Raw genomic sequence first — 13,024 nt, 5'->3', positions numbered from 1 at the left:
GTGATAACGTTTTTCAACTATCCCATCAAGTGGATAATTTTCAACAGCTGAAATCAGAAAACTATGTGAAATATGTTGTGTGTGCTTTTTCCTATCCAAGTAAGTTTACACCTACCTGTCCACTCCTATGACACCAGACATTACTGCCCACGCAAGTACTTTGTAGATATTAGAGCTGAATACAAACATAAAAACAAGGAAGAGAATATTCCATTCTCCTCTCCAGATCCAAGTCTAGATGTAGCACATTAAGAAACAGATAAACTTTGGCAGTCAAAATGAAAACATACTGAATCACGAATGTTTGTATTTGGTGATAGAGGCTGCATAGAGAATAGACTAAAGAATTCTTTTGCTGGTACCAGATGCTTAACCATGAAGGGTTTTGTAGGTATCTTGTGTTCCTGTTATCAAAACTCCTCCACCCTTAAAAAATATTTTGGTACACAGTCATTATACCATATTGAGGTGGTCATTGGTTTTATTCAAAGAGGATAACATTTGTTTAACAAAAACAAATACAAAAATGAAAACTTTGTCACTGAAAATAGAAGAAACTTCTGATTATGACTGCCAAGATAGTCTAGCACTTTTAATTACCTATCAATGTGATAGGTGGAGCATTCCCAAAAGAATTTTTAAAGTCGGTGCTCCCAAGGAATTTACCATATAGTTGGATAGATAAGAAAAACATATATGAAACATTCAGCAAAGGGAACAAAATAAGATGTAATAATATACCCAGTGAGTCACTAAATTTGCCAGTTTAAAGTACAAAGAATTTAAGAGATGCCTGGGAGTTTCTGTCCATCTCCTAGATAGCTAGGAAGACCTAAATCAGTTGCAAAAGTCAGCAGGACAGAAAGGAAGGGACACAGGGACTGTTTTAAATGAAAAGCTTAGTTTTTTTTATTTGTCATGTTAGGCAAAAAGCAAGAAGAGAGTAAATTGTATGTTAAAAAACAAAATGACAATCATTATTAAATTTTATCAAAACCTACCTAGTGGCATCCTTTGTAAGCACTTTGTTAGCCCTATTGTGATCCTTCAGTTCTATAATTTCACCTCTAACTCCTTCCTTCATAAACCCATAGCATTCGTTCCTGTCTCCCTTTCCAATTCCTTTTATTCAGGAATCCTTATTCCTAAACCAATTTTTCTCTTCTTCTCTTTCTTTAGGAAAAACTCAAAACTCATTTTCCCTGATGCTATTTCCCACAGATGCAAATAGTGCATAAATATGATACTCTTTTCCTTCTCACATTCCTTTTCTTAACTTTTTTCTCTTCTTCTCCATTAGAACCATAGTTTTCTATTGTTCTCCCTCCTTCTGCTCATAATAGTAAATACTACTACAACTACTGCAACTACTACTACCATCACTATTACTACTAGCTATTTTTACTTCAGTATTATGTGCCAGAACAATCTACAAAACTCTACAAAATAGATAATATTGGTCCCATATTAGAGATGACAACAATCAGTATATAGTAAGTCTAAGTAACTTTCTTTACTAACCCATTCTATCAGATTTCAAAATCTGTAGTCTTTCTGCTATACCATACAAAGCTTGTAACCCTCCCACCTTAATTCTGCTTCTCAATCACAGCCAAAGTATATTTCTAAAATGGAAAGCTGATTATGCCATTCCCTTTCTTATATCCTTCAATGATCAAATTCCTGAGACTGGCATACAAGGTACCCATGGCATGACCTTCTCACTTCATTCCCCATTCACTGTCCTCATTTATACACTGGTTCTATCAAGATGCTGGTTCCCTGCACCAGCCAGGTTTCATGCGTCCTTGTTTCTGTGCATACAGTATCCTCTGTCCAGAATGCTTTTTCCACTTCTACTCATCTTTAAGGTGTTCTCTTTTAGAGAAGCCTTCTATGAACTGCCCAGAAAGGCTAAAAGCCGTCAGCTTGGCTTCTGTACTGCCCAAACAGTATCTCCAACCCAACACTTGCTATATTAGAATATATTGAAATGGTGTCTTTATGAAGGTTTCTTCCCAACCAGCCTGTAAGTTCTTCAAGGGACAGGATGATGAAATCTTCATTTTGCCCCCACCCTACCCCATCGCAGTACACAATGTCTGGTATAAGGTAATAATCACACAATTAATGTTTTGGGATCTGAAAGGGATGCAGAATATCCCAACTTTTGTTGATTGTGTCAAGCAGACCAACCACCATATGATCACAGTCACCTCTATAACTTTCTCTTATAACCACTTTTGTCAACATCAAAATTGATATTGATAACTTTTCATCATTCTTGTGCTTCCTCCTTTTCCTTATTTGCATCAGCCTCCATCTTGTGTCCACAAGGCCACTCACTAACAAGACATGACTTTTTCAAAGGCATCTATCCTGCCTTATACTCTCTGGCAGTATTCCCTGCCCCAACAAGAAATGGAAATGAGCTACTTACTGAATGACTACTTTGCACAAGATGTTGTGTTAGGCACTTTACATATGTCTCATTTAATCTTCTCAACTATCTAGTGACCATTTATTCATCAATTTCCCTCTTCCTCATATCCATCTACCCTTCTCTCTACTTTATTGGTAGCTCTGATCTTTACCAAAAAACTTCCCTCAGGCCATAAGTTTCATTCTTTTCCTCTTCAGAGCTCCCTAGTAAATCATTCCAACAGAGAACACCAGCTTGGTTGTCTCCATCTGGAAGCATCATTACGATAGGTAACTCCAGATGAAGTCCCATGTTTCCTCCTTTTATTCCAATAGAAATTCTGTTTTCATTTTCAATTAGAGCACTACGTAGATCATTTGTTGATATGTTTCTCTCTCCCAATTGTCCAACCCTCAAGTATATGGATCATACTCCTATTTGTATCTTCAGCTCTCATTACACTGTATAACATAGCCAAGTCAATAAATGTTTGCTAAGTGAAGATTATTTATCTTCTTCTAATTTAAGTTTATTTAAGCACAAAATACTATGTTTTTTATTCCATTTATATGTAATATACAGAATAGGCAAATTTATTCAGACAGAAAGTAGATTAGTGATAATTTAGGGCTGTGAGGAGTGGGGGAGGGAGTAAGAATTGATTGTACAGCGTTTCTTTTAGAGAAGTGAAAAATATGATGATGATTACACAAACTTGTGGATATACTAAAAATATTTAACTGTACACTTATTTTTAAGGCAAGCAATGCAACTAAAAAAGAAAAAAAAAATGTCCTCTTTCGTTGTCCTCCTTCTTCCTTCATTAGTTTTTAAAAGCTTTGAGATAAAATGCACATGCCAGGCGTCCTTCATTACAATACTAACAAAGACCCATTGTTAAGGGCCAATAATGGGGGTTTACAAGGGGCAATGGGGTTTTTCCATTTGCAATAATGAGAGCATTCTGATGGACTGAGCTGACAGAGCACAACTCTGTGATGAAACTGGAAGCCACTGAGGGTACACTTTGGATGGATCGTAAAAGTCAGGGACTGTATAACGCAGTGAACTATACGGTGAATGATGGACCATGGTTAACAATGCAAATGTGAGAATGTTCTCACATGAGGTATAACAAATATATAATACTAACACAAGGTGTTTATAATAGAATAGTTTGTGGGAAAAATACACCAAAACTAAGATATGGGCTATAGATAGCAGAAAAAAAAAAAAAAACAAATAGAAGCTTTTGAGATACAATTCACATGCCCTACAATCCTTCATTGTTAACATAGGTCACCATACTATGAACCCTCTCAGAAAACAAACTCTTACTCAACTTGATATTCCCTGGAACTAGCATGGTGTTCAGAAGTTAATAAATATTCATTCCATGAATGAGAGACTTAAATTTAATTATTAGTACTATAAATAGGCTATATTTGGGTTAAATATACTTTTATATGTTTACTTGGGGAGTCAAACCACCATTTATAAAATTATTTCTATGAGAAAATTTATATCCAAAGCAAAAATAAAGTCCATCAGAAACTTTCTAACACTCTTTTCACTAATAAAAATATAAAGTCCATGATTGATCTTGCAAGGCACTTCCACTCCTACATCCTTCTCCTCCCCTAGACAAATATCTACCTTCTCTATGATCCCTCGGAGTTTTTTTGGTAACAAATCTAGTGAATGTTCCAACCTCTGGGTTACGAAATATTATTCCTGGAAGAAGGGCATTTGAGGAATGAGGAACATCCAATACTTCTTCAGGACACTTTTTGTTCATTATGCTTTACAGTGTGTGGAAAACAACAGAATAGAGGCTTTAAAAATCTACTGTCAAATGAGTCAGTATACACATAGACAGCCCCTTGTAAAAGTGTGCAACCTTCTTTTTAAGAACTGCAATTTCTACCTAATTCACAATTTAGCGCCTTCCCAATTTTGGTACAGTGTATTTTAAACTTCATTTTATTCCCACTGTAATTTTTTTCATAAAAGTTTATGAAGAATGCATCAGTGCCAAATGCCTTTAATGAAGATAGTGATTTTGAATTAGAATCACTATTCAGGCAATACTGCAGCTAAACCTCACACTATTATCTTCTCTGCCCTAGCATTTATATCAATAACTATTGAACTCAGCCATTATACTATTTATATGTTAAGCACAAGATCCACACACTGACTTCACTTGGAATACTTCGCAGAATTTCCAAATAATTAGCCCATTCTCCAACATTGTTATGAAATGAGTCAAGAGCATGAACTTCATTCTGTCTCTGTTCCATAGAATTTCAACCACCGCCAGTTATACAGTGATATGTTCAAGGCCAAAAGATAAGTTACAATCACAATTTGATTCTTTTTGATTGTTTTTGATGAGTCAAGGCTCATTCCCTTAGGCTCTTGTGTTATTAAAACTATTAAGATCTTCTTATATAATATTTTGAGTATCTTTTTAAAAATGGATGCCATATAAATGTACATTGAAAACATTTGTCTCATTAATGAGTGAGCAAAATTCCCACCATGATCATAAAAAGTTTTTATTATAAACAAAACAGCCAGTCATTTAAAAAATAAATTATATCTATTTTATTGTTTGCAAATTTCTTAAATGTGAAAGAGTCATGTATTTTATTCTTAGATTTAACCACAGTGGCTTATCTATCCATAGAGAAAACATGATTAATGTAGACTGAATAATTGAACAGGGGTCTGAATATTTAGTCTAGGTAGTCTGAAGGTTTCACATGCATAATCAAAAATATTTTAGATAATTGCTTACCTCCACTAGTTGGCAGGCTTTGATGACACTCCTGTATCTATACTCATCATAACAAACACCAAAGATGATGTTTTCTTTAATGGTACCAGGCATGATCCAGGAAAACTGAGAGCAGAACGAAATTCTCCCACTGTGCTTAATTTTACCCTCTGAGGGCTCTAGTTCTCCCATAATCATCATTAAAAGGGAAGTCTGGAAATAAAAAGCATTGTTACTAGATTAACATTTGGTCAAATCGCTCTCAGGAATCACTTGTCTCCACCTGTCATATTAAACAGAGGTTACGCTTCTGATTTGAAAGACTCCATTAACTCATCTGTTTCAAAATTTACTAAGCACCTGATGTTCTAGGTATTCTGTCATGCACTAAAGAAAGAAAGGAGAATTGAAGAGATAATTACAATAGAATGCAACCAACTGCTATGAGAGGTATGTAGAGATGGACCACCTAATTTAGATTGCTGAGATAGGTTTGGAGGAGGTCAGTTAATAACAATTAACATTTATTGAGTACTTTGCTTTGTCCTGGGCACTGTTCTGAGTGCTTTAACTGTATTAATTTATATCACCCTACAAAGTAGACTCAATATTACCCTCATCATATAAAGAACAGAGTAGGTTAAAAAAGAGGTAACTATTTTGCTATGCTCTCATAAATATAAATGAAATCACTTGGGGAGAGTATGTAAACTGAGATAAGAGCCAGATTCTAAATCACAATGAATAAGAGCAATTAAGTTGGGTTAAAAAATTTTTAAAAAGAGTCAGCAAAGATTAAGAAAAGGTGATCCGAGAAGGCTGAGAGAAACCAGGGGGTAGTTATATCCAGGAAGACAAGAAAGAATTTCAAGAAGTGTGAGGGTCAGATTGCAAAGAAAGTAAAAGGAAAATAAAGACCAAAAATTATTCACTATATTAAGAGTTCACTGGCAGTGCTTGAGGGAACAGTTTGGTGGAATTCTGGTGATTTAAATCATTTGGGAAGTAAAAAGGAAATAAAGTAAAGAAATAGTAATTTGCTCATTTAAGAAGCACAGCTAAGAAGGAATTAAAGACTATGGACCTCCTTATAATTTGTTAGTATATCCTTAATGAAATTAACTATGTAAACCAATATCGTCCTCATTTGTTATTGGAAATAATTTTAAATCAAGAAGGAGAACACAAAAGAAAAATCTATAAATTCTATATTCATTGAAAATAGGAAAAAGATATAACCTACACACTCTAAAACAAACACAAAGGCAGTTAAGAGCAGCTGAGTTAGAAATGAATATAAACAGTGGTGAGAAGGTTCAGCAAGAGCAGATCTCAGCAAGTACAAACACAAAGACTCCCTTAAGGTGAGAGATTTACTCGGAAGTCTGCAACAATGAGTACAGGGACAGAGGGAGCTGAGAAGGCTACAGAAGACTTCCTGGACTGAGTCTGTATCAGAGAAGCAAAGGATGTAATCTTCATATTAGACAAGATGTAATTTAGGCCCAAAGGCATTCAATGTAACAAATAAGGATACTTGATAATGCTTAAGAGTGCAATTATGATTATCTATGCACTGAATTTAAAAAGCAATATCCTTGAAGCAAAAGTTGCAGAGCCTATAAGGAGTAATAGATAGAAATATACAGAGTGGAAGACTAATTTAACTCTATCTGTTCATGAGAGAGCAAGTGGACAAAAGATAAACAAAGACATAAATCATAGTAATAATACAGATTTAATATCTATGTTGAACTCTGTAATCCATAAACAGAAAATATAAAAATATACTCTCTTTTCAAGCAGTCAGGAAGCAATCACAAATACTATTTATTGAACATTAAAAAGCCATAATAATTTCTGAGAAGTAAAATAGTACAGACAATATTCTCAGAAAATAAATACACTTCCATCTGCAAATTTTTAAACTTTCCCTTAGGAAACTCTTGGTTCAAATAGAAAATATAAGAAGTGGGTGTGGCTCAAGTGATTGAGCGCTCGCCTCCCACATGGGAGGTCCTGGTTTTGGTTCCCTGTGTCTCCTGCAAAAAACAAAAACAAACAGAAACACAACTCAGGGAAGCCAATGTGGCTCAGTGGTTGAGTGGCCCCTGGAACCTAAAAAAGAAAAGTAAATCCAAAGCTACAGATTTTCTAAAACACAACATAGTGGAATATATCATCAGAATCCATGCTACATGGTGGTGGGCTTGGCCCAGTGGTTAGGGCGTCTGCCTAACACATGGGAGATCCACGTTCAAACACCGGGCCTCCTTGACCCGTGTGGAGCTGGCCCACGTGCAGTGCTGATGCGCGCAAGGAGTGCCCTGCCACGCAGGGGTGTCCCCCGTGTAGGGGAGCCCCACACACAAGGAGTGCACCCCATAAGGAGAGCTGCCCAGCATGAAACAAAGTGCAGCCTGCCCAGGAATGGTGCCACACACACGGAGAGCTAACACAACAAGATGATGCAACAAAAAGAAACACAGATTCCCGTGCCTCTGACAACAACAGAAGCAGACAAAGAAGATGCAGCAAATAGACACAGAGAACAGACAACCAGGGTGGAGGTGGGGAGGGGAGAGAAATAAATAAATAAATAAATAAATCTTTAAAAAAAAAAAAGAATCCATGCCACACAGCTAAAGCATTACCCAGAGAAATAAATCGTATTTCAATAGAACCAAAGAACAAGTGAGTAAATCTAAAAGCCAGTTATTGAGAAAATATTTTAAGTAGCTAAACTAATGAGGAAGAAAATTATTGATCAAGAAAGCCATAAATACACAAAATAAAAATGATGGAATATATCAAAATCAGAGAAGAATCATAAGGGATTGCTTTGTTCCACTCTGCAAATACAACTGAGCTGAATGAAAAGGATAACTACCTTTATTTATTTATTAACAAAAAGGATAAAAACTATGTAACTAAATGATCCTAGATGGGAGAAAAAAATTTAAACTAATTTCCATAGAATAAACATAGAAAATTCTCAAAGACCTATATCCAAAAAGAACAATAGGCCCAAACAACTTCTTGGGAGGATTCTATCAAATGACTAAAAACAGATAATTCCAGTGCTATGTAAATTGCTCCAGAACAAGAAAAAAAAGTAGGTAAGTTTTCAAGTTATCTTTATGAGATATAACTTTAAGGGTAATATTGGTGCCAAAACTAAACAATTGCTTTAGGAGTTTATTTTATGAATTTTTATTTACTAAAACAAAAATTCAATGCAAAATATAATAAAATATACAAAATATAATACAAAAAAATTCCTAAAAAACATAGTAGCACATGGGTGCCAGAAGCATATAAATGAATAAGACATCAAGGGTTATCTATATGTGCTCTCTCTAAATCTCCCCTCCCACTGTCTCTGAACTCTGGTCAAGTTTTCACCTTCACTGCTCCTGCTCTTGTTAAGGTACAAGGGGTTGACATGTTACAAAACACAGTGTTCAATTCATTGTGTCATCTTACTTGAACAATAAGCATTTGACCTAGTAGATAACTCCCTCCTCCTGGACACACTTCTATCATTTGGCTTCCAGAACACCACATCACTTTGGTTTCCTTCCTACCCAACTAGCTCCTCCTCCTTTAACTTATTTTATTGCCTTTTCCTCATCTTCCCAACTTCTCAAAGTTGGGATGTCCTTAAACTCAAATCCTCAACTCCTTATCACTGTTCCTTTGAGCTCTCATCTGGCCCATGTCTTTACATTGCCAGGCCTCATGACACTAAATCCAGACTAAATACCCAACTGACATTTCTACTTGAATGTCAAACTTAAAATTCCAAAATCAAACTTCCTCAAAAGCAGCTACTCCCATAATCTTCCCAGCAAATGGTACCTTCATCCTTTCAGTTGTTCAGTAAAGACCTAAGAGTCATCCTTAGCTACTCCCATTTTCCCCATATGTCATGCTCAGTATATCAATCAATTCTGCTGGCTCTTCCTTCTAAACTTATCCTGAATCCAACCACGTGTAACTTATTACTCCCATTGCCACCTGGAAGGGCTATCATCTCTTTCCTGAATTAGCACAAGAACCTCAAACTTACTTGCCTCTGCTCTTATTCCCCTACAGTCAATTATCAAAAGAGCAGCCAGATTAACCCTGTGGAATCTCTTACTCTTTATTTATTTATTGTCTGTCATCCCCCACTAGAAGGTGAACTCTGGGGTGATGGCAGGGAATATGTTGTAGGTTTGTTCGCTGCAATATCCTCTGGGTCTAGAGTAGTGCCTGGCACAAAGTAGCTACTCAATAAATATTTATTAAATGAATGTTAAGTGATATTATAATTACTGAATAATTTGTTTATATTATGGTACATTACATTAAATCATATACTTTAAAACTACTGCTATATGAGTACACAGACAGACAATGCAACAGAACAGAAAGTATAAGGAAATGGATTTGGCCCAATGGTTATGGCATCCACCTACCACAGGGGAGGTCCAATGTTCAAACTCAGGGCCTCCTGACCCATGTGATGAGCCAGTCCTCACACAGTGTTGATGTGCGCAAGGAGTGCCGTGCCATGCAGGGGTGTCCCCCACTTATGGAAGCCCCACACACAAGGAGTGTGCCCTATAAGGAGAGCCACACAGCATGAAAAAAGTGCAGCCTGCACAGGAATGACACCGCACACATGGAGAGCTGACACAACAAGATGACGCAACAAAAAGGAACATAGATTCCCAGTGCCGCTGATAAGGATAGAAGTGGTCACAGAAGAACACACAGCGAATGGATACAGAGAGCAGACAACTTGGGGGGGGGGGGCAGGGGGAAAGGGGAGAGAAATAAATAAAAAATAAAAAGAATAGAAAGTATAAAAATAGATCCAAACACCTAAAGGAATTAGTATTTCATAAAGGTGGCATCTCAAAATCAGTGAGGGGAAAGATGGGTTATTCAATGAGCAGTGTTGAAAAGTAGACAGCCATTTGTGGGTCAAACAAAAATGTGTATCCATATCTCATACTATACACTTGGTGAATTTCAAAAGATTAAGAATTAGTAAAAGAATGACAAAGTACACTTAAAGAAAACATTGGAGGATCCTAAAAAAACACAAACTCACACATACACAAAAACTATGGAGTAAAAAAGGCTTTTCTAATTATGACTCAAAATCTATCAGCCATAAAATAAAAGTGAATTAAACCACATAAAATAAACAAACAGACTTCCTCATGGAAACCAAAAGGAAGAGATGTCAGTCTGAAGGAACTTTTTGTATCTCATATCACACAAAGAGATAATTTCCCTCTATATACAGTGATTCTAAAATCTAAAGGTAAAAGACAAACAACCCAAAAGAAAACTGTGCTAAATATATGTATATATTTCACTGAAAATGAAAATATAAGCAGTCTTTAATGTATGAAAAAATGCCCTATTCAAAATAAGAGAAATGCACATTAAAAATACAATGACATACCTATTTCCCCTATGAGACTGGAAAAAATTTTTAATTAGATAATATCTTCTGTTGGTGATGCTGTGGGGAATCAGCACTCTTGTGCAGATTGTATGGCAGGAGTATATACTGATATAACCTTCAGGGAGGGAAGTTTGGCAATATCTATGAAAATTACAAATATGCAAATGCTTTGCCTTAGGAATTTCACTTCTAGGAAGCTATCCTACTGACACACTTGCAAACATTCTAAATGGCATGTGTACAAGATTATTTATAGCATCATTGTTTGTATTAGCAAAATATTGGAAACAATCCAATGTCAATCAACTGATGATTCATTACATTATAAAATATCCATCCATACAATGGAATACTCTGTAACTACCTAAATATATATTGATTTCTCTATGTTTTGAATATGGAAAGTTCTCCAAGATATATACTTAAGTGAGAAAAGCAAGGAATGAAACTGCGTATATGGCATGCTGTATTTTTTATAAAATGAGAGGTGGAGAACAATAAAAAATATACTGTTTGCATATGCATAAAAACAACCTCTGGAAAGACACTCTAAAATTAATAAGAGTGGCTACCTGGGTTGGGGCAGGAAGCAGTAGAATGTGGAAAATGGGTAGATGGGAGAATTTTCATCTTTGTATATATTTTAACTGTCAATTTCAAAATAAATTTTTAACATCACTTAAATATAGTAGAAATGCATGATCAATTAATGCATATCTGCCTCATATCTATTTCAATAAATGCTATAATTCTTATTGTATGGAAAAATCTATAATACCTAATTTCTGTGAAAATCATTTTGTATAAAAATTCAAACTACAAGTATGATTCTCATGTAGCACAGTTTTATAAACCCAAATATAGAGTGAATCTTATTATACAGATTAAAATATATAGCTATTATATTCAATTTAAATGTCCTATCTCTCAAAATATCAAAATGTTGATAAAACTCTTCACAGACATTTGTTCCTTATTTTTGAAGAAAGATAAACAAGAGCTAATAGCTTATTCCTTACATCCTAATGCCCAGTTATTATAACACCAAGCTTAAACTTAGTACCAAAGTAGGCAAGGAGGTTGCTAGAGACCACATGGTGTCAGGCATTGTCAGCAAGGCCACAGAACTGCTTCAATATGGCAGGAACACAGGAAATACTGAATGCCCCCAGGCCCTGACTGAGACACCACAAGCCAGCCAGCCACCTCAGTCAAGGGCACCCAGTGGGGCCCTATCCGAGACCAATTTCACTTGACTAACTCAAGGATGATTCATAAATGCAAGATACCTATTGCAGCTGAGAACCAAAAAATGAGCCATTTTCCCAAAGGCACTCTGTTAAATATATTTCGATCAAGTGCCTATCAGTACCAGGTGCTATTACAATCCTTGAATATAAAAATGAAGAAAACATGGTATCTTGATAGTCTAAACCATTATAACCAGGGAGAATGATAAAAATGATCATGAATCTATATTTTATCAATAAAGTAATATACAATTATCATAAAATTTGGAAAATTTAGAAATGTGAAACACAGCCCAAATTACAATGTGATTCATGTCTTTCCAGACACATACATATAACTATATGTGCTTTTCCAAAAATATGGAGCATAAAATACACACTACTTTGTCACCTATTGGTTTTCTTCACTTAATATTTCACACAGGTTCTTCAGTCAAGTTTTAACATTCTTTAAACTGATTAAGTAATATGTCATTATATAATTATATCAAAATGTATCTAACCAGTCTCCTATTTTTGGAAATTTAGGAATTGGGTCCCCCAATTTTTGGCTATTTAGAACAATGTTCTAATTAATATCTTTAGGTCAAATCTCTGCAAACATATTAAAATGTCATACAAGTAGAATAGGTTATTTTTAAGGCTTTTGATATGAATGATCAAATTGAGCAAGGGCAGGATTTAAGTCAAAATATTAATATTTTCTATTAGTTTTTATATTTTAGTTATATTTCTTTGTTCAATGAAATGATAAAATGCTCTGTTCCTAAAACTATAAAAAGGCATCCTCCTAGATTGAGTTGGCAAATTCTGTTTCTCTAAGGGTTCAATTATCCCTAAGGAGCCACTGCTTTATCTGACTCGTCTTCATAGCTGGTTCTCATACCTGCCAAATGCAATTTCTGCCAGCAATTCTACGTTTATCAATTCTTAATAGAACTACCTGAAATTCAGTTACTGAAGAGTCTTGTAACTCGTAATTCTAAAGCTATTTCTGTACATCTGTCATGGAATTATTTTTAAACACATGAACTTAGAATTAATATTAAAACATGATATGAACAAAATTACTGTATTCTAAATGTCTTTCTTTAGATCATCTG

The 13,024-nt window shown here is 35.2% G+C and overlaps 1 protein-coding gene across 2 annotated transcripts in view; it reads right to left on the bottom strand.

The window, feature by feature from the left end:
- The window catches only part of CFTR (CF transmembrane conductance regulator), a 199,564-nt gene that overhangs the window by 107,556 nt on the left and 78,984 nt on the right, over positions 1 to 13,024 (bottom strand). For both annotated transcript variants that reach the window (XM_058297260.2, XM_058297261.2), the window contains exon 11: positions 5,226 to 5,417. In XM_058297260.2, the coding sequence (XP_058153243.1) occupies positions 5,226 to 5,417 (192 nt within the window). The remainder of the gene's footprint in view (positions 1 to 5,225; positions 5,418 to 13,024) is intronic.

The sequence above is a fragment of the Dasypus novemcinctus genome, chromosome 5, assembly GCF_030445035.2.
Source record: "Dasypus novemcinctus isolate mDasNov1 chromosome 5, mDasNov1.1.hap2, whole genome shotgun sequence".
NCBI lineage: Eukaryota > Metazoa > Chordata > Mammalia > Cingulata > Dasypodidae > Dasypus > Dasypus novemcinctus.
Note: the sequence above shows the minus strand (reverse complement) of the source record. Positions and strands in the feature narration are given on the sequence as shown.